At 39.9% G+C, this 22,363-nt stretch overlaps 1 protein-coding gene across 1 annotated transcript in view; it reads left to right on the top strand.

Moving 5' to 3' along the window:
- snta1 (syntrophin, alpha 1) overlaps positions 1-7,170 on the top strand; it is a 36,447-nt gene extending 29,277 nt beyond the window's left edge. Inside the window, exons 5-8 of the mRNA XM_030091229.1 lie at positions 1,393-1,523; positions 1,960-2,156; positions 4,153-4,340; positions 5,009-7,170. Of these exons, the coding sequence (XP_029947089.1) occupies positions 1,393-1,523; positions 1,960-2,156; positions 4,153-4,340; positions 5,009-5,101 (609 nt within the window). The 3' untranslated portion in view covers positions 5,102-7,170. The remainder of the gene's footprint in view (positions 1-1,392; positions 1,524-1,959; positions 2,157-4,152; positions 4,341-5,008) is intronic.
- Positions 7,171-22,363: the final 15,193 nt, after the last annotated feature.

Here is a 22,363-nt window from a genome sequence, read left to right as displayed (position 1 = left end):
ATGCATGTCAATTACTTAGTTCCACGTTCTCCATCAGCGCCGGCTCATACCCACTGACACGCTGTCAGACGCGTCATGTGTGATCGAACTTTACCATCATAATTATGTTCTATAAAATATGTAGCATCTGTTGTGCTTTCATTTAACATGTACTGTTCAGTGTTCTCAGACAGCTCAAACCAGTGGCATCACAATGAAAGCACATCAAGCCGTTTTCGACGTGCGCACGCAGCAACTATTATATAAGCATCTCTCTTTTACGTGCTGCCATTCTGACTAATATTCTGTTAACGGGCCACAGGATTTAGCACTTTCTCAAAATAGTCCAGTGTTTGTTCATGGTTTATTTATATCTCCAGCACAACTCTGTTGTTGCTGCTCCAAATATTTGGAGTTTGTTGATAAAAATCACGTCTTCAAAAAGGAGCAGCAGATTGATGTTGCAACCCGAGACAGAGATGTCCGTTCCTCAGTGCGGAGACGCTCTCCGCTGAAATGTCAACACCTCCGAGCCGCTTCGTTTGAATGAAGTTCACAGTGCGTTCTGCACTGTGAACCAAAACGCCACGGCGCTGGAGAGAGCACAGATCAAGGTCAAGAAAATACCAAGAGTTCAGGTGCTGCTTGGCCAGCTCGTTGTTCCTCTGATAAAGCACGAGGTTGATGGAAGCTTCAGATAAACTTACTGCAGATACAAGAAATCAGTCCATCTAATAGCCATCCATATGTTTGATTAAATAACAATTAAAGGAAGCGTTAACAGGAATGTCTCAGAAATTATGAGAATAGAACATCTGGTTCAGGAATGACATGTTTTATTATAGTTGAAGTCATTATTGTTGAGTTATGTCAGTCAGGACCTCAGTGGTAGGCTGACAGAGGAACACTGATTTCTATAAATCTGTCTGGCACAGGAGTGAGAAATTCGTTTTCCACAGGAGCCACGTTAAAATCCAGCACTGCTGTGGAGGCTTGAGTCAAACGCTCAACTCATTTCTGCTCAATAGCAACAGATTTATGAAAATGAATATGTTTCTTGGTTTGGACGAACTTCAGTTTCAGCATTGACGTCCTCATTTTTTTTTCTGGCGCCAATTGTTGAAGTTGTTGTCCATGTGTAGCTTTGATCAGTTTTCCACAAAAGAAACACACAACTTTATCACTGACTGGAGTTACAAACAGCCGCTGAGTTGTCCATGCCTTGTCAAAAAAAAGTAAAGATATTTTTTTATGATCTAACATTGTTGAGGTGCAGCATGGCGATAACATAACATGTTCACATGCACAAACTACACAAATTAAAGAAGTTATTAAGTAGTTACTTCATTTCAAACTGAATCTGAGTGTGTGAGTGTTTTCCTCATCTGTCCTGTCCTGTCCTGTCCTCTGCAGGTGTCTCACGGTCCAGAAAAACCCGTCCTGGCCGTGTTGACCGACAAGGACCTGCTCCTGTACCCCTCCCTGCCCGAAAGCAAAGACAGCCTCAGCAGCCCCACCAAGAGCCACCCGCTCATCACCACCAGGTTCACGTGCAGACATGCATGCGACACACACACACACACACACACACTGCCACGCTGTCGTGTTTTATCCCTGCTTGTTTTTCTCCTTTTCGTCTAAATCCTCTCTCCTGAAGTAACACATTGTTTGGGAGTTTCATAAACTGTACAGATCTCTCCACACCCTCTGCAGCCAAGGCCCAGTCAGGGAGTTCATGCTCACTTTTTCCATAAGTGGACATCTCGCCACATAACATCACATTCATTTGGAAAGCATTAGTGGAACCAGAACCAATGAGTCATGTGTTTTTCCTCCCTTCTCTCTCTCTTTCTTTTCTGTTCTCTGCATCTCACGTTTCCCCACTGTAACCATTTCTCTGCGACGCCACCTGTTTCTCTTATCTTGTTCTTTTCTTTGAATCCTAAAAACGACGTGTTTGTGGCGTGTTTTTCCTCACAGATTGGTCCACTCCGGCCCGGGGAAAAGTTCTCCCCTCCTGGACTCTGAGCTGTCGTTTGGCCTGCGTTCAGGCACCAAGCAAGGCGTGGAGACTCACGTCTTCAGGGTGGATTCCGCCAAGGAGCTGTCCACCTGGACTCATCTGCTGGTGGAGGGCTGCCACAACGCAGCTGAACTCATCAAGGAGGTCACCACGGGTACAGACACGCAGCCACTTCATGCAGGCCGTCCCACCTGCAAGCAGCAAATTCAGACGTTTCTCCACGCCGTTTTGTGTCTCGGTGAATCGGTCGGATCCATTCGGCCGTCTCTGCTCCTTCTTGCTTGAGTGAGCAGAGAGCTGAAGATTCGACTCCAACTGTGGTCACTCTTTGTTAAAAATAATGTTTCTTTTCATTGTAATGCAGGTTGATAAGCCTGCCAGCTTCACACTATGATACTAGAGAATGATTTGTGTTGAGATGCCGCTGACGCTAACGCTAGTTGCATTTTCAGTCTCCTTTGAAACTTCAGATTAAGAGCCTGCTGGGTTCTCATTAGTATGGAAGACTTTTTACTTTTCTTAACCAATTTAAGCTGTGATAATTCTACAAGGCTAATTCAGCAACGACCAAACAACGTATCGTTGAATGATCTTTTTTTTCTAATCTATAATCAAATATAAAAATGTAGACGTAAATTGTTAAAAAAAATATATATATCTTTTTATTCACGAAAACTCGATAAATAAGAATGCTATCGGTTTGTGAAGCTTAATGGATCTTTGAGACTGAATGATTACATATGTCTTACGCTTGGAGGTGTAGATTTTTCATGTGTGCTAATCACATAAATCTGCTCTTCATCCAACACAATCCTGACAAACTTGGCGATTGAAATGAACAGGTTTTCCAGTATGGTAAATGGATTTCACTCAAGTAGCGTTTCCGCTGCTTTTAAACCGTCAACATTTACATGTATCGATCCATTCATTGTGAGTGGTTTGAAGATTTACTATTCTGCTCAACTATATTTCAGCAAGATAGATGATCAAACCTGTAACCTTCCTACTGAGAGACATTTTGCTCTAAAATACCGTAAAAACTGTTATAGTTCAGTTTTATATCAAATAGTTAAACCCATAACTAAAGAAAATCTGGGCGTCATGCTTTTACAGTTGCTAGCAGTAATGCTCGAGGTCGTGTCCATATTTTCTACTCATAATCAAACCTGCTACTCCTCCACTTTGTCCATAAATACCCTTCAGATCTCGTTCACCCCAACGGTTTGTGCTCAGGCACCAAGAAACTGAGAGACTCACTTTTTTATCCACTGCAGAAGCTCGTTCGACAAAGAAGGATTAGTCTGATTTATTGTTCTTCACCACAATGATTTTCAAGTGCAGACTGTTCTCCTTTGAAGAACGTCCTCAGTCTCTGCAGATAACATCTGGTTACATTTTTATGAAGTAGCTGATTGAAATAAGAGCCTTTTTTGTTATAGATTTTCTGGAATAGCTGGAGGAGAAACAAGGGTGTTTTGCCTGAAGTGTAGCTGTGATTGTAGTGTCTCGACTCATATCTGAAGAAGTAAACACCCAAACAGCTTTTTATTTGAACATTAGACAATACACACACTCTACTTCATCCACCAGTACAGAGACAGTTCAGTGTAATGATGGGATTATGTTGCCCTCTGCTGGGGGTTTGAGGTAGTGCAACAACTTTTCAGACGTCTAAAAAATGGATCTTTGGAATATGTATTATTGTTGTTACATTAGTTATTATTCTGTCTATTTAGGTGTCATTCACAGGATACAGTCTTGAAGTCTTTGCTAATTTGATGCACAACGAATCAGCTTATCGAAGGCAGTAATGTTTAATTTGGCCTGAGATCAAAAGGAAGATGGCAGAGGTTAATTTTTTAAGGTTGTAGCTTGAAGTATTGGTGAGCGATTGGTGGCTTCATTTGAAGAGATATATATTACAAAAAAAAAAATCCCTCTTTTCCGTGTTAATTTTGCATCCTGCAATCACATTGCATTGTGCGAGTGCAGTGAATGAAGTGACCAGTGAGTGTGTATTCAGCAGCGCTACAACAGCATTGGACGATGAGAAACGGAGATGATTCCAGTTTGGCGCTGATAAATCACAGCATTACCCTCACTTGTTCACTTCTGATGCAAACACCTTTTTTTTTTTTTCTTTTTTGCAGCCTGCAGCTGGAACGGGAAAGAGTGTACCCTGGGAGTGCACATCGACGAGGGTTTCACACTATTCACGGAAGAAATGGGTGTGAGGAAAAGCGTCCTCCTCCAGCAGCCGTTCGAACGGCTCCGGATGTCCTCGGACGACGGCGTCCGGATGATGTTCCTCGACTTCGGAGGCCCCGAGGCTGAGATTGTAAGTTGTTTCTTATGCAGTACAGTTAAATTTAAGTCAACAGTTGCATTATTACACACAGTCTTCGTACTCCGAGGCTTGTTCTACATTTAGATTTGTCTCAGTTGTCATGAGAAAGTTGAATTCATTTGAAATGGAATTAAAAAAAAAAAAAAAAAAAAAACAGAAACAACATCAGGTCAACATGAGGTTTAACGCCAAAAATCACCAACAGTCTGGTTCAGAAACACATATTCTACAAGTAATCTCTTATGCAAACTCCAAAAGGCGTCTGTTATGCCCCCCGGTCTCTACAGAAGCATAACATAAAGGAGAAGTTGTGTAGGTGTCGATAAAACAGAAATACAGCAGCAAAACTAAAAGACGGACCGAAAGCTAAAACAAAAACCCAACAAAGAATAAATAACCTGAGAAAGAAAGTAAAAGAACAAAAGGACAATTGATACTCTACCTTTTTAAGTTTAATAACAAAATTCAAAAAATTTAAACATTGGGACTTAAACAAGGGACTTTCCAGCAACATATTTAGGGTGCAAACCACTGCACCTCAACGTTAACTTGTTTGTTTTTATATTGTATTCATACTATAAAACTCTGTAAATTCTTCAGTCTATTCCATCTTAACTTCTTCTTTTCTCCTCTCTCTCCTCTCTCTTTTCCTATCTCAGCAACTGGACCTCCACTGTTGTCCTAAAACCATAGTCTTCATCATCCACTCTTTCCTGTCTGCAAAAGTGAAGCGACTTGGCCTCCTGGCATGATGATGACCAACCATCCCGAATGTCACAGTAGGAATATTGAATAAAGCAAACAGCCCAGAAGACCTGGAAACTCCCAATGACGACGCCCAGGAAACCACGCTGACCGGCTGTTTTCAGCCTTCCTCGGCTAGTTATCACAGATTTCAGACAGATTTCAGACACCAGGTATGATGGTCGTGAATTGTGGGAGTTTGATCGTCTGTATCTTAACGTCTTCAAGCTTGAAGTCCCAAACATGTATTCTTTTCTTTTCTTTTCTTTTCTTTTCTTTTTGGACCCTTTGTGTAGTTTACTTTTATTCCATGAGTCCTGACAAGCCTTGTCACAAGGGTCTCTTCCTCTTCCAGTCTCCATTTGTGTGAATTCACAAAAATCCTGACTGATGTGAACCACTTTGTTTATCGTTTTAATTAAAGCAGCTTCTAATGAGTGACTGGATCACACACATACTCACACACACACACACACACACACACACACACACACACACACACACACACACACACACACACACACACACACACACACACACACACACACACACACACTCACACACGTCTCTACAGGATTATAGTCTGGCCTAAACAGTTAGACGCTGTTCATGTAGAACAACTCAGTGTTTTTATTGTACGAGTATAAAGTAAAGACAACTTCCAAATGTGGAAACAGATTTTATAGTTTACTGCAGCTGAAGGAATTTTTAATTTTCCTTCATTGTTACCGATTTAACCACACACACACAATAAAAACACACAATATGTTAACATTTGTTTTGGATTAACAGGAATTCTCATAAAAATGCTAACCAAGATTCACTTCCCTTGAATTCTAGTGGCTGTGATGATTTCAGCTTTTTGTTTGATTTTTTTTCAGCCCTCGCCGATATAATCCATTTTCATGTTCCTGCAGTGGCAGCAACAGGTTGTCACACCATCATTTTTTTTTTTTTTTTTAGCGGTTGACAGGCTACAGAAGCTTTTTTTTCCCCTCGGTTCTGTTTTCACATTAAATGAAAAGCAACATTTTTCAGTTGTTACACCTGAAACCGTCAAACTCATTTTGACTCGTAAAGGGGGAAATAGCATGATTCTTATGTTCCAAATCTGCGTCCTGAACCTTTTCTGTGTGTCATATATCGAAGGTAATGACCAGTAGCTACACCATGCAGAGGAACTTCCATGATGCTTCTTCTCAGGCCGTTCGGTCGGCCTATCAAAATCTGTTCCCCTCTTCTTCATGCCTGCTATGTGACCAAGCAGCAAGCGGCCACACGCTCAAACCGCTCTGGGTTGTTTCAGCCTTTTCGATGCTGTATGGAACGTCTCAATATCAGTTGACTCTCTGTGCTTGGAGTGTATCTGTAGGAGCAAAGGGACACCGGACGCTGAATACTGAGGCGGTAACCCTCCGTTAACCTTTGCTAAAGGGTTATTGATCTAGTTTTCGGCCATAAGCTGAATCAGTCTAGCTGCTACGTAGACATACTGAGACGACGTTGTGCTTGGTAAGACTTAAAGACACTGATAGGTGTTGATATGTCAGTTCATTTTACCATAGTTTTCAGAATTATGTACATTGTTGTAGCCGATGCGCTGCTCTTTAACGTCTTCTGACTTATGGCAGAAGCAAATGTTTGTTTTCAACGTTTTGTGTGATTGCCTCTCACAGCCACAATAATTCTGCTGCTCAGCAAACGTTGCATTTGTGTTGCTTTAATTAAGCCTTCTTAACTGTACAAAGTGTGTGCACAAAAAAAAAGGACCCGAGACTGTTTTTTTACGCAATTTGTTCAACAGTTCAAAAATATATTAGTTCAAAGATGATGTTTACATCATGAAATGTTTGATCACATATTTCTTTATTGTTTGTATTGATGAAACATTTAAAATTTGGGGCCTTTTTTTCTCTCTCTCCAACACTAAACAGACTTGTATTAATATATATTTCAAAACTAAAAAAAAAGAAGTTTGCTTCCAACAATAAAATGTATTGTATATTCTTATTTAAACAAAGGTGTGCCTTGCAGGGTTGTTTGTATATAAACATGTAATAAACTTTGTTAACTTTTATTCTTTATTGGTCAATCATTTTCTCTCTGTTCTGTTGCTTTTAGTAATTGTCTTTTTTGTAAACCAGTTTCTGTCCTGCTGGGTTTGTCCATCAGGTTTGACCTCATAACCCGGCAGCCAATCAGATGTCTCCATTCCTCTCAGCTAATCACATTTCACCTGTGTGACTGTGGCACCTGAAGCGCCTTAAGTTGTTAGTGTGTGAGCCAGGACAAGAGCAAATTAATCGTGGTAAGGGTCGTCTAACAGTCTCATGGCTTTGCTAACCAAGTTTAAAGAGTAGAGCAACATTTTCAGATCCCAAAGGAAGTGATTGAAGGTCGGGGCTGATTTGACTGAATTTTTATTCATGTACAAACAACAAAAGTTAATATGAAAGGTAGAAACTAAGCAAGAATTCAAGTCTTTTATTATTGGGGTTTACAGAGTTCTACAAGTCTTGAATACAATCCCAGTAGATTTGGGAGAAAAATAAAGATATTCAGTCTCTCCAGATTTTTCTGACTGGATCGTCAAGCGATTGTTTTGATGTCTGTGAATTTGGCTGTTGTCTGATTTGCTGAACATATGCTGTGGAGGAGTTTGGATTGTGCTTCTTTATCTCTATTTGAGATACATTCAGAAGGCAAAACTCAAGCTCTTTTCCAACCAACGTTCATGTTATGAAATCTCCACATGAAGACATCTGATCGCTGCCATATCTGAGAGAGACAAACAACCCGCTGCCAGAATTCAAAATGTACCCAAGAAAAAAACCAGGCTCACAGCACTGTTGTTGTCACTGATAAGTGTTTTATAATAATTACAAAATAATAGTAATTATTCATTCTCACATGGTTTTCCTCTCAAAAATCATTAAAAAAAATTCTGCATTTGCAGACAATATATCATTGAAATATTCAGTGGATCTGTTATTTAATTATTGCTCTATGTCCAGTAGATATTTACTGGACTTTGTTGAGATGCTCGGGGTTACAATGATATTCGCATCAACAAGCCAGGTCGGAATCTGTATCGATACATTTCAAACTCTAAAAGCTTCTTAGAGTGATCCAGTTGTTCCAGGAAGACCACAGAGTTTGACACTCCACAAAAGATTCACAGATGAATGCAGTGAGACGGGTTTGAGTGATGGGAAGTGATCAGAACGCATCTGAATGTAAGAACATTGACCTGGGCATCGAGATTTTGTGGGAATTTTCCACCGAACAAACAAACAGTGCAGTGAGTGAAATAAACCGTGATGGATTCATCCAGGATCAGACAGAACTAATTCATAACAGCTTTACTGGAACCGTACAGACATTTATGCTCAATATATACATGTAACACATATATCCAGTTTAATTGCTCATGATGAATTCTTTCACAGATTCCAGAATTAACATTTAAATTGAATTCTATTAACTCTTTATCAGACAAAGGGACTTTTAACCTGTAATATATATTTTTTAATACTCTGTAAATACAATTCTAATCAATGCATTTTGGGTGACAACATGAAATATTTGCATTTTGTGCTAATAAATGCCATACAGAATTATTTTCAATAATTAAGCTATTCTAATTAATAAATATCGTAGGGATAAAGGTTAAAGTTGCCCAGCCACCGTTCTAGTGCATTGATTCCCTTGAATAAAACTCAATCAAATAGAATTAATGATATATACATATTTTTGAAAAGCTTGTTTTACATCATAAATGACTTGATTAGGTTTCCTCTGGAAATGTTTTCACATGAAATATAGGTCAAGTTTTCATGCAACATCAAGTGAGGGTAAATGTTGCATCCCATCCTCGGTCTTATCCACAACATCTGTTTCTCTAAACAGCTTCTTGAACCAAAAATCCTTTAAGCCCGACTTAACGGACTCCACAGTGTTTAACGCAGTGTTCCGGGGAGCAGATCCGGCCCTCACGCTGTCTTTATTTAACAGCCCCAGCCGGTGGTCTGACAGTTTTATTAAGTCCGGACAGATCAGGAGAACGGGGAGAGCGGAGATGATGATGATGATGATGATGAGGATGAGGATGATGATGATGATGAGGATGAGATGCTGAAGTCAGCAGGGCGTGTGTGATGGAGACAGTTCGGCCTGCAGCTGGCCATTCAACACGGAGCGAGCATGCAGTCTGCTCTCTTATGCTTTTACAGCGATGATGATGATGATGATGATGATGATGCAGTGTTATCAGTGAGGCGCAGATGCTGCTTGCTACTATATAAAGTGTGTGTGCGTGTGTGTGTGTGTGTGTGTGTGTGTGCTGTTTAGACACAGGTGGATTTGCATGCGTGCGCATGAACACGGAATAAAGGGAGGAGAGCGGTGTAGCAACAACAAACTGCGAGGTGTGTGGAGCGTTCACATTTGATCATATCGTCTCTCACCCCCTCTTGTTGAGGTGTTTCCATGGCAACGGCAGGGAGCTTTGAGTTTGGCTGCGTCCGTCTCTTCCACTGAACTGTGGGTTTGCTGCTGAAATTGCCAATCAGCTCCTCAGATCCTGCAGGAGAGGAGGAGGAGATTGTGTGAATATATTTTGATTACCCAAAAAAAAAAAAAAAAAATGGAAGGGCACTTTGGGGTGGAGAGGAAAGGGGGGCCAGAATGTAGCTGGAAAATGTGATGTTAGGTAAGAAGAGGCTAAGAGAGAATGTTACACTGGACACAATGCATCCTTTCTGTGATGTTGAAGCCCGGGGAGCAAACACTGTCACACAAAAAGAGTCTGTCTCTGAAGGAAATGAGTAAAATTCTTATCCAGTCAAGCATTAGGCTCTTTGTATGGATTTTTACAAAAGGACGCCTCTCACATGGAGAAGTACTCCACATAAAATAGATCCAAGCTCTCTAAAACACAGACCCATAATACCTTGCTGGTGGTTTTGAAAGGTTTTACTCAACATTTCACATTGAGCAGTTTGTTATGAGAGCAACAGCATCCCTCGATTGTTTAGTCATGGAGAAGGTCTTTTCACATTCAATCTTTGTTTTTATCGTATTCATGATGTCTGCCGTTACTTCAATTATTGACTAGTAATCACTTTTTTTTGTTGTAAATATTACAGATCAGTATCAGAAGCTCTAACAGAAATCCACAGAAAAAACAAATTTGTTGGCATAAATCAGACGAAACGCTAAAATGTTTCAGATGTTTTTAAAAGTTTGATCTATTTCACAGTTTTAACTGCTTTTATATCTACTGTCTGTGTGACACACTGACCAGAAAGCACTTTTGATTTTGTTGTATGACGATAAATAATATAAAATAATAATTCATGAGCCAGGAGAAACCGTCTATACTCACTTTGCTCTTTATCACAGTTTTTTTGCACGACAGTCTAATGAACCAGTTTTTTTTTTTCAGCATCCAAGCACCGCCGTCCATCATAGTCAATTAAATGTTTCAAAGCTGCTCATTTGTTTCCCCACTTCCTGTGGACTCCTGGGATAATGTCCTAAATACTTCATGGTCGCAGTAAAATTAAGAGCAATGTGAGCTTCTCCATTTTTAAAACAATTCTGAATCCATTATATTAATAGAAATTGAATATTTTTTTGTCACTCTTGAAACTGCGGTCATTTTGAGCAATATTAAGTGGTTGTTATTAAATTGAAAGCCATCGAAGTGGGTCTGAATTAAAGTCTGTGGTGAATAATGGCCAGCGATCGGGCTCAGGTCCAGTTTGTCCATTTGGCATCATGTTTTACACTTTAATGCTCCATCAGAGCTTCTTCAATCACTGCTTCAACTGCAGATTAACGTGGGCGGCTCCCCCCGACACACAAATCACTGCTGCGGCTACTTTTGTTTTATATTGTTCAGAGGAGACATCATTAGAATCAGTATTTTCCTCAGTGCTGTCAGTAATGGTATTTTGAGAACCCTCAGTCTTTTATCAGCTTCTCACTTGGTTTTTTTTCGCCACGTTTAGCTTTAACTGTTACACGGCCAGTTCATCTGGAACAGATCTTTTTATTGCAAATAAGCTCATAAAACGGCAGTGGCCAAATCTACCTCCTGGTCTACAGCAGCTTAGAGCCCATATAGTACATGTAAACTCCATCCAGAAAGACCATTGTAGATAAGAATGTCTCCTAAATGTATTTTTGTCAGATTTTCTGCAGGACTCTCTGACTCTGACACGACTGAGATACTGCAGCAACTCTATCAGCTGCTGAGGTGAAGCGGGACACAGAGAGAAAACAACTGGTTTCAATCAGAGCTCCAGAGACTCCGGCATCCTAACACACTCCAAAAACATGCATCTGGAGTTAAGTGGGGAGACCGAATTGCCTGCAGCAGAGGAAGCGTCTGGTCCTGTGATGGACTGGTGGGATCTCCAGGATGAACTCCACCTTTGGTCGCAGTCGATAAATGCAGAAGACAGATGGGTCCTGTTGACATAATATTTCTGTCTACATATTATTGGTGCTGTGCAGGGTTGTGCCGTTTGGTTTGCATGACATCCACGGCAGGCAGGTGGCAGTAGAGTCCTGCAGGCTCAGACAGGAAGTCGGCTGTGGAGGGTTTTCCTGCACTGTCAGAGGCAGCAGGGGTCTCTGTCTCTCCATGCCAGATGAAGAGCCACAAAGAGGGAGCTGCTGTTCAGAGAGAGAGAATTTAAGCTTTGATTGGTCCTGACCAAATTCAGAACAGGACATCCCACAATATTCAGTCCTCACCCCCCCCCCCCCCCCCCCCCCCCCTTCCCCTTTAAACACAAAAGAACTAGTGAGAGGAAGGAGGACAAGAGATTAATACTAAAGCTCAAGCAGAGCAATTCATATTGCAATTGGAAGAACATGTTATCTATTTTCTCACACTCATTCATTGTGCGTTTTTTCTTCCTGAGAGGCATGCGAATCAAAGCGGGATTCAACAGGAATCAAATAGGACTTTCAAAGAACCGAACAATGGCGACAACATTTAGTGCGGCTCGGAGGTTTTTAACCTTGCAGAGAATCCAGAGGAAGCTACTGTGCAATCACTCGCACATCAACTCCCCAATAACCATGTCAAATATGTACAGAGGGACGGGGTGAGGCCGACGCCGAATCCTGTGTCATTGGAAAGTCATTCATCCGAGCTTAATCAATCTAGGTTGTTTGATTCAATTCAAACTGCCTCCCAGGCAGAAGGAGAGAGGCAGAGGAGAGCAGAGAATGAGAGCCGAGCTGAGCCGACTCTTTCTAACTTTGACAAAGACTCTCTCCCATCTCTTGTCTCCTTCATTTTTCCCTCCATTCTCTCCATCCTCTCATCCTCCTCCTAGAGGCAGGAATTACAGGTACTCATTTCATGCTGAGGCGTAGCTGGAATTTCCTTTTTTTTTTCTCACCAGTATTTTTTATTATTTTTTTTTAATATTGTTATTACTACTGTATGTCTTAAAGACCAGGTTAGGGTTATTAAATATGCCAAAGCGAATTGTATTTTCGCTCAAGTAAGCTCCTTGGAAATATTCCATCAGGGCACCCTTTTATTCTTTCCAAATGTAGTTATGAATTTTAAAGTAGACTTGTATTACTGGAGGAGAGAGGTGTGTGATCAGAATACTGAGTAAAAAGCCCAGATTGGACTTCCTTGTTCTTGAAGCAATGAAAGGGAGACTGTAGCTGTCAACAGGAGAGCTAAAAGAAATAAAGACCAGTGAGGGAATGAAAGACAGAGAGAGGAAGGGGTTAATGTTGGTAAGAGACAATTAAGCTTTTTCTTTCAGTGGAAACAGTGGGAATTAACCACGCTGCTTTTTGAAAGGTGTAAAAAAAAAAAAAAAGAACATTGTGGGAAATGAACGTCTCATACAATAGCTGATAAGAAGATTTGGAAAAAATCTGAGTGTTAAAACAATTTTTTCGCAGTAACATCATCATATATAGACGTTCAGATCCAGCACAGTCTCCCCACTCCACTCTGCCTTCTTTTTTCTTTTTTTTTTTTTTTTTGCTATTCATGAACATATGCTCCTGTGTGAAGTCCCCTGTCAATAAATATGCACAGTCTTAATTGTTCCCATCGTAATTAGACTACAGTTCTGTTCTTTTTGGCTCAGGTGTGTTTTAAAGCTCTTTCTTTTGTTTGCGGCTTGGCACCTCTGATGATTTCCATGACAATCATTTGAGTGAGCGAGGAAGTGAGAAAAGGGGAAAGAGAGAGAGAGAGAGAGAGAGAGAGAGAGAGAGAGAGAGAGAGAGAGAGAGGTGAGAAACAGTTGCTGGAATAAAGCCCCATCCCAATCTGAATGGCTTATTAATAGAGCCGGTCCCGGGCAAACAGATGGCAGCTGCCAAAAACAAACACAGAAATCACAGAAATGAAAACCCTAATTCAATTAGGTGGGAAGCATTCCTCACTGCAGCAGTTATTGAGCAGTTTCCATTAATTTGATAATCCATTTTTCAAAAGAAATGTATTCAAAAGTGCCTTTCTCCAGAATGTTCTCCTGTGTTTATTATCTGAGGCTGACGAGCGGAGAAAGGAGAGGCCGCAAGCTGCGTGTATGTGGGTGTGAGAAGAAAACAGGATTTAAGTCATTACTGCCTCATGGTTAACAAATGCAATTAAAGTCACTAATGAATGATTAAATTGCAGTGTTTCTAATATGAATTTATGGTGCATGTTGAAACAGCCCTCCAGATTAGTGAGTTCGGGCCTGTGCCTTTCGCGTATTAGCGTATTACCTTTTTGTTTTTAGGACTGCTGTAGTCTTGTAACCATTGCGGAGAAGGAGACAAAGAAATCTGTCTGTTTTTTGATTTTTGGAGGTTATGAACAACGCCTATCTGCTTTGTAAAAATGCCTTTATGTCTATATTGTGTCCTTGTCCTGGGGATTGTTTTAGGATGACTCACATTTAAATGTTTTGAAGATGATGAAAAGCTATAGGAGAACACAGAAAGCCTGCTTTTTTAGTAATGCTACTCACTAAAAGTATTCACTCTGAAATATTGGATGGACCACTGTAACATTTCACACATCACCATGGTCTGTTTATTCCCACTTTGCTGTCTGGGGAATTGAATGTTGTAAAGTAACATAACGATTTCTGTAGCAACAAGCTGCAGAGCTGCTGTCTCGTCTGTCCAGCTATTAGCTTTAGCATTAGCTGAAGCTGCTGTTCGCCATTTGACTGGACTTCTGTATAGAGGAGGAGAGGATCAATAATCCCTGTTTTACTGAGGCCCAGTTTACACAATGACATTTCAAGTGAAAATGCAGACATTTTTATTTTCTCAAACACATCTGTTTGCATGGAAACAGCAGAAATGCTGAAAATGACGTATTCTCCATGTTGTGCCACTAGTGAGGACTCGTTTATGGTGTTCTGGGAACAGTTTTCCTAAGGTTGTGTTTTTAGTGGCTCCACTGTTGTCATGTAAACAGAAATCTAAGGTGCACAAAGCTTTGGATTCATGTCATGATGAGCACGAGGATTTGGTGAGTTCTCTTCAAGGAGACGGGGTCAGATGAGGTTGATTTTGTCTGAACGGTCTAAAAAAATCCTCCCCGACCTGTTCCACGCTGCACACGACCACCTGACCTCTCTCCTCCTCAGGTGGCACTCTGCAGCCTCGGCAGCTGGTGCCCATCTCCACGCCAAGTTAGCTCACACTTAGAAATGTTATTCTGGTTCAACCTCACCTTCTGCACTGACACGATCTAAAGAGTAGATGAGTAACATTTTCTAAAAAAAAAAAAAGAAAAAAAAAAGAAAAAAAAAAGTTAAATGCCCCTCTCAGAAAACGTTTGTAAAAGCCGGCTGGTTCTCCGGCTTCGTTTGGCCTTCATCGGAGTCGACGAGGAGCGTCCACGGCTCTTTGTGAATGATTTAGTTCAGGTTGATTTCTTGAATTGAATCCTTGGTTAGAATTCCATCCACATTTTTTTTTTCTCTGTGTGCCAAGCCTTTTTAAGTCCGTTTCTTTAAAACCAGGGGGACTGATCGAAAACGCTTTAGAGTGATAGAAAGTATCATTACTCGCAAGAGACACAAGGAGGAATAAAACTGAAGTTAAAAAAAAAAAAGGAAGAAGAAGGGGGAAAAAAATGAATGTAATGAATGCAGATACACCTGATAAAAATAAATGTCCCTCGGGAAGGAGAAAAAAAAAAAGGAAGTTTGTCACATCGATGCAAATAGAAAGTGAGAGGGTTTCAAGATAGAACAATAGATTGGGTCTGAAATATGAAAATTGCAATCATGCACAAAGCATTCTGCTTTCTGCAGGTACATAAACACAGTAATTGGTGAAAGAGGAGAACTACTTGAGCATGACGTGCCATGTGTCAGACACAATGGCACTCACAGTGACTAAACAAGACAATCTGGTTTGTCCTCATTTTATCGTGCTTTGAGCTCACACTCAAACAGAATTCATGTTTTTTCTGTTGTTGAAAATGCCAAAAACACAACTTTTTTTTTTTTTTTTAACAGATAAAGCAACACAGAGATAAATATGACTGTCATTGATTAGTTGGAGCTTGCTGGCTATGCACGACTCTCTGTTTTATATTCAGAAATCACAGGAATTTTAAAAGTTTGGCAACTTCTGTATAAACTTAGTTATAATTCACTTCACTGATTCACACAGGAATCAGGTTCATCGCCAAGTAGAAGAGATTCTGACTGTTTTGATGAAAGATCAAGGTAGTTATTTTTTCTATTTTGTTAGATTTGTAGGAATTCGTCACTCTTTTCTTTCATATCAGCATCTTAGACTCGCGACTTATTTTATTTTTTTAAAAATTTCTTTGTTCATGTCTCTTCACTCTGTTTAAAAAAAAACCCTACATTTTTAAGTGGAGCAGATCGTGTTGGTTAAGTGTGAGAGCCATTATCAGAGTGAATTGTGCCATTTCATTCAGCGATTTAAAGAACAAGATACTATTTTTAAAAATAATAAACATTCAGAATGATTTTTTTTCCCTGTTAAACTGTGAAATGGCTTTAACAGTGCAAGAGAATGCCAATTCTTGAAATCCTATCATTTTAATTTTACTGAGCATTACTTCATTGCAGGTCAGTCAGTGTTTTGTGATATTGATCTTGATGATATTGTCATAACTGTCATGGTTCACATTTGGTTTCTTGCTTTACTTTGAGACTCTGCCTCTCATTTCAGCCTCCTTGATTTCCCCTCCTCGTATGGTATGGTATGGTTTTATTTATACAGGGACAGTGTACAAAATAACATTAACCACAAAGGAGAGATGCTTTGTACCAGGTTATAGCAAAAATGCTAATTTCCACCAGTAATCCCAGGGCAGGTTGATGTTACAAACTGTAAAAACTGATTCTAAATGTAGATGGAACATGATGACCATATCTTACAAAACTGGTATCCTAAGATCATTTCATAACATTTAATTTGAGAGACATTTACCTTAAAAAACACATCGTCGCCCATTTCTACACACAAGCTCTTTCACTCACTCATCACACCATAGTTTAAAAGTGGCTACAAACCTGATTTTTTTTTATCAGCCATTCTTTTGTTAAACGTGCAAATGTTTTAAAATTGGTACACGCAAGAATCTCAGTTGGTAGTGAGTTCCACCGAGTCATTGACGTTATAGAGAAGGCTGATCGAGCAAACGCAGTTTTACACTTAGGAACGCTGCTTTCTCCTCTGGTTGTAGATCGAGTTGTTGTCGGTTCATTTTTTCAGAACCCAGGGCTACAAATGTTCTCAGTGGAGGTGCTGCGAGACCTTTAATTATTTTGAAGAGAAGACATACATTTGAGTAGAATATTTGATTTTCCAAGTTCAAAATTTGATGTTTGGTTAGAATAGAACAATGATGGTAATGCCTGGGTTTTCTATCATGGATCTTAAGCGCATATTTATACACTGAGTCAAGTGTCGGATTATCACCCAGATGTGTTTCACCTGTGCCTCAGTGTGTGACCGCCGTCACCTGGTGGCAGCGGTAGGCTATATATGTTGACCTTTTTGGTGTGTGTCTCTTGTTTACTGGTTCGTCTGTGTTTCAGAGTTGATTGTGTTCCTGTGATTTCTGCATTCCTTGTGCTCCAGACTTTTGTCTGTGTTTAGACTTCTTAGATTTTTTTTTCTTCAGGGCATGGCTTTGTTGGCTGCTTGCTCCACCTCCCAGTGCTTCTGGGAAAACAAGCTCCTGTAACTTAAACAGCAGTGTTTGTTCTAATGAATCCGTCTCCACTCAGCTATACTTGACAATAAGTTTGTGATGCATGCAGTAGTTCTTTGAGAAATCTAAACATTTTCGTTTGGTCTTGTGTCCTGCTGGTTCGTGGGACTACTTCTTTTGCGGATGATTAGTAACGGTAACGTGGCTGTGTGTTTGAAATGCATTCATATCGCAGCTCAGAAACGAGATCTGTAGTATCGTGCATGAATAATCATGAGCCAAGAACAAGACTCAAGACACAGTGACATTAAAATATTCACCTGATATCACACAGCCCCGTTCTTTTCCATAAGCATATTTTTAAGCGATGTTGTCAAACAGCAGCATGAATACAGTATGTGATCTCTGCTTTAAGGGGCAAGCTGCAAAAATCCCATTCTTCATTTTTAGGAGTCATTTTATTTGTGGTCTGTTATCAGTGAATTCAGAACCTTCTCATAATCCAATTACCGAGTAAACACAGCATTTAAAAATGGTTGTAAACTGTATTTATTTTCCCAAACGCCTCCTAAATGTTTTGTGTTCGATGATTATATGAGTGAATTAAGCAGAGCTGTTTCAAAGGCCATAACAGCCCTGATGAAGTCAGAATAAATCACTGTAATGCATTGTTATGTTATGTTTACTGTATATTGGCGAACCACGTTTCACAGCTTGGTTGCTATGCCGCTGATTTTAAGAACATGGACCTTTTTTTTTGCCAACCAAATGCTACGACAGTCTATTATACAACATGCCAACATGTTGCACTATTTCCAGTCGAATCCCTTTCCCAATCTCATCTCGGAGCTTATTCAAACAGCCTTTCATGCCATGTGCATGACAGAGCCGAATACCTAACTTCCTGAGTAACTACTTTGTATTTTTATAACAAGCCTTTAATCCCAAACATCTGGACCAGAACCTTATTACAATAACATAACCGTTTCTTTCTAACACTCTCTCCAACATGCAATTATTGGAGGATCTGAGGTGCAGCATGTGTGGGCGGTATTGCTCAAATAGAGCAGCTGCGGTGTTTAACAAACATCTGAAATGACTGTGTATGGCTGGTCCCGTTTCTGCGGCTCCAGTCTGAGGTGATCCAGAGCACAGAGAGAGCTGACTTTCACAGATGACAGTGGAGGTGATGAGAAAATAGTTACATGTGCGGTTCTCAATCTGACTCACCGACACTTCAAGTCAGGACCTAAGATGGAGAACGCTGAGATGGTGAAATGCGAGGCTGTATTATTTTACCTCTTAGTCAGTAAAGTGCTGTGGGTTCTCTGCAGGGATGGGGGCTCCTGCCCCGTACAGCTCCCAGCCCATTGGAGGCGGGGCAGAAAGGGGAGCGGGGGAGGAGGGGGGCTGAGAACTCCACTTCTCATCAAACAAGTCTGTCTTCCGGCCACCGCTGGCTTAATGCTCTCAACCACAATTTTCACATGTTCACCAAGTCTGAAGTGCAGCATCAGCTTTTGCACCTCACTCTGTGTTTCCAGTCAGACAAACGGACCTTTTGGAAATGTGCAACAATCACATGCATTCAGACCTTTTCTAACATACAGCAAGTTGGTTTTGTAATGTTAGTAAAGAGTTAGATCCACCTTCTGCTCCTGTGAAGCGGACCAGGGCTGCAGAGAGAGCAAACCTGTTCCAGACAACACAAGGTCAACATGGGAGATACAATCCACAGTCCTCCTGGCTGGGTGATTCAATATGGGTATATTTTCACTAATTTATAATGTTTCATCACAATAGTACTTTACATCAGCCAGGATGATAAAACCAGAAGTTCAATCAGTTCACGTTTGAGATGGTTTCCCCCAGCTCTGATACAAAATGTTCACATCCTGCATGCATTTATGAAGTGAGAATCGACACAAGATAAAGCGAAAAGTAAAATTGTTACGTTGAACCTGTGTTGACATTACTTTGATGGGATCTCCAGTTCATATGCAGCTTTAATAGTTTATTAAAAAACTATTATCAGGTATCTGTCTGTTTTTTTATTGATTTATTTTTGAGGATAAATTAAATGGTTCCTCTCCTCTTACGATCAAAGCTACTTCAGCAGCAGATTAAACGAACCACACCAGCAGGGTTACCACAGGCGCACTGCAGAAGAGTTGGGGATGCCACGTCAGCGTTTCAGCATATTAGTGTTTCCGTTGTTAATACAGATTCAGATTTTTCTCACAACGAACATGAGATAAATCACACTGGTGTGAAGGCACGTAGAGCTGTCTGACAGTCTGTGTCTGCTTATGAGCCAGCAATGAATTTGTTTTTCAGGGTTTATTTTCAATTATTTCCACTTTTACAGTCATAAGTCTTTCCAAAATCTTAGAAAAACTCCTTTAATTCCCAGCTAATAAAGTTCCTTGATAAACATCAGACAATTAATCAAGGTTACTGCAGTTTCAGAACAAAAGCCACCATGATGATGGCAGCAACTGAAGTAATAAAAGAAATCACTAACGCACTGGATCTAAAAAAACAAAAACACTCAATTGGAGATCTTATTGAATTAAAAAATCTTTTGACACAAAAACTCAGTCCTGCTCATTAAACTCAAATGTGGTATTCGGAGTGTTCCTTGGAGTGGTTAACAAGCTAGCTCAAGGAAATATTAAAATGGGACAGAAGTCGTCCAGAAAAACTTGACATGTCTTGTGGAGTCCCCCAGGGGTCCGTTTTGGGACCAGTATTGTTCAATATTTATATCAATGACATATTTCATGTATCTCAATCGCAAAGCCTTTACTTTTCGCAGATGACACCATCATATTCTTTAGCAGTAATGTATTTGAAGCCATGGTAAACAAGAAATTAAATTATCTGAATAAGTGAATGGAGAGTGATAAACTATCAATAATTATAAATAAGACTAAAGTGATGATGTTTGGAAAAGTCAAAACCAACTCAGAACCACAGAAAAATGACTAACGGTGTCCAAACTGAAAATGTCGAAGGGAATATATTTCTCAGTTATAATAGACACTAAATGATCATGAAAAGACACGTCAGACACATGAAAACAAAAATCTCCAACTGCCTTTTGGTTATAAACGAAGTGAAACCACACCTTATGCGCGCCGTACTCTGTACTGCCCCTTGGTACTACCATACTTCACATGTTGTGTTGAAGTGTGGGGAATTTCTCAGCAAAGTGCAATCAATCCTTTTGTCTCATTACAGTAATGAGCTGTGTGGATTATCCACAAGGTTGGATTTCTAGAACACAAACCGTTTATTCGGTCCAAACTACTAAAACTCCAGGATCTTGTAAAGTGTGCTACATAAATAATTTGATTTAAGGCATTCAACAAATAACTACCAGGTAATTCACAATTTGTGAGAGTTCTCCTAACCTGGGAGTGTATGGAGATTTACACATTGTCTACATTTTGTAAGTTTTTTGTGCGTATGTGGAGCGAGACTTTGGAACAGCCTGGATATTCATCACAAGCTTTGCCAAAATATCCACAGATTTAAACTGTCATTTAAACATATGGTCTGGTCCCAGTGTAATGATCGAGTGTGTAAACACTTAAGTTGATGTGTGATTGTTGTTTTTTACCTTATGTGATGCTCAATACCACTATTATCATCATTAGTATTGCTATCATCATTTTTATCTGGTTATTCTGGGAGTTCCGGTTGACTGTTGCTCGTGATAACACCACCGTGAATGCATATTGCCTCTATTTTCATTTCCTTTCTGGTTATAGAATTTAAATATTGTTGAATGAGTCTGTGTGAAATGAGGCCAGTCGCTGTCTGTCCCGGTTTAGAGGTTCAGCAGACAGGAGTGAGTATTTACATTCATAATGTTAACTTTCATATGAGGTGAAATGGGGGTGGGATTAACAAAGGCTTCCCACTTCCTCTGAGCAGAAATGTAAAAATTTTTTTTTTATATATATTCTGAAGTACTAGTCTTTTATATCTCAAAATAAATAAAACAAAGGGAAAAGTCTTCTTTTTTTTTAAACTGTTCATATAAATATTCCAGATAATGCTCTTATTCTTTCTTCAAGCTTGAAGCAAACTGGTTCAATTGATATTGAGATATTCAAATTTGGTTTGAAGCAGTCAGAATGAGAACGCCTTCATCACCTGACGTTTCAGAATGTGTGTGAGGGGAAACTTGGAGAAATAACCTAAAGCTTTCATTTTTTTTTTTTTTTTTTTGGAAAATCACTTCAAGAACTTTGAACTTTATCATATCAGAAAAAAAACAACAACAGGAAATTGCTGAAATAGGGCAGTTTACAGTGGTCAGAGTTGACATAGCATATATCCTGGATTACGTATTTATCTATAGGTGTGAAACCACAAGTGTGCTTTGTGCCTCAAGTCGGTGTCCTGTGCGATATATCCTGCCACCTTCTGTTGACTTTTAGCCCAAGTTCTTTGGTTCGAACACATAAATAAAAACACTGTGTAAAACACTTCATCTTTATTACAGAATTGTCTTCATTACAAATTGTGAACAACTTTACAGAACTCATCACAAACAATCCAGCAAATCAAAAATCAATTGTCATTAAAGCACTTCTTTTTTTTTTTTTTTCTTATTTCGTGCACCAGAGCCAGCTCAAAAAAGGAAACTGTCACTGGTTCTGAGCACAAAGCGAAACTCATTTCTTGTTAAAACCACCCACATTTCCTGCTGTTTGTTTCCCCACCGCAGCGCCGAAGGTGCAGGCAAAACGTTCTGTGCGGACGGTCTGTGAAAGGCTTCGTGTAAAAGAGAAACCTTGAGTTTGACTAAAAGCTCTGGAACATCCAGGTCACCGGCGGTCTCGTGGTCAGCTGAATTAGTTTTGAGATTGACTGTAGAACCAGTTGTGGCACCGTTTAATCACAGGAAATAGAAAACACAGTTGTTTAACACAAAACAAACAAAATACATTAAAATAACTAAATTACAGGCAGGGAAAATTACCTGAAGAGCTTTGCACTGAATCAGTTTATTATTACTACCAATGATTCTCTATTTCTTGCAAAAGTTAAACTTTATTCTTAC

The sequence above is a fragment of the Salarias fasciatus genome, chromosome 5 (assembly GCF_902148845.1).
Source record: "Salarias fasciatus chromosome 5, fSalaFa1.1, whole genome shotgun sequence".
Classification (NCBI taxonomy): Eukaryota; Metazoa; Chordata; class Actinopteri; order Blenniiformes; family Blenniidae; genus Salarias; species Salarias fasciatus.
Note: the sequence above shows the minus strand (reverse complement) of the source record. Positions and strands in the feature narration are given on the sequence as shown.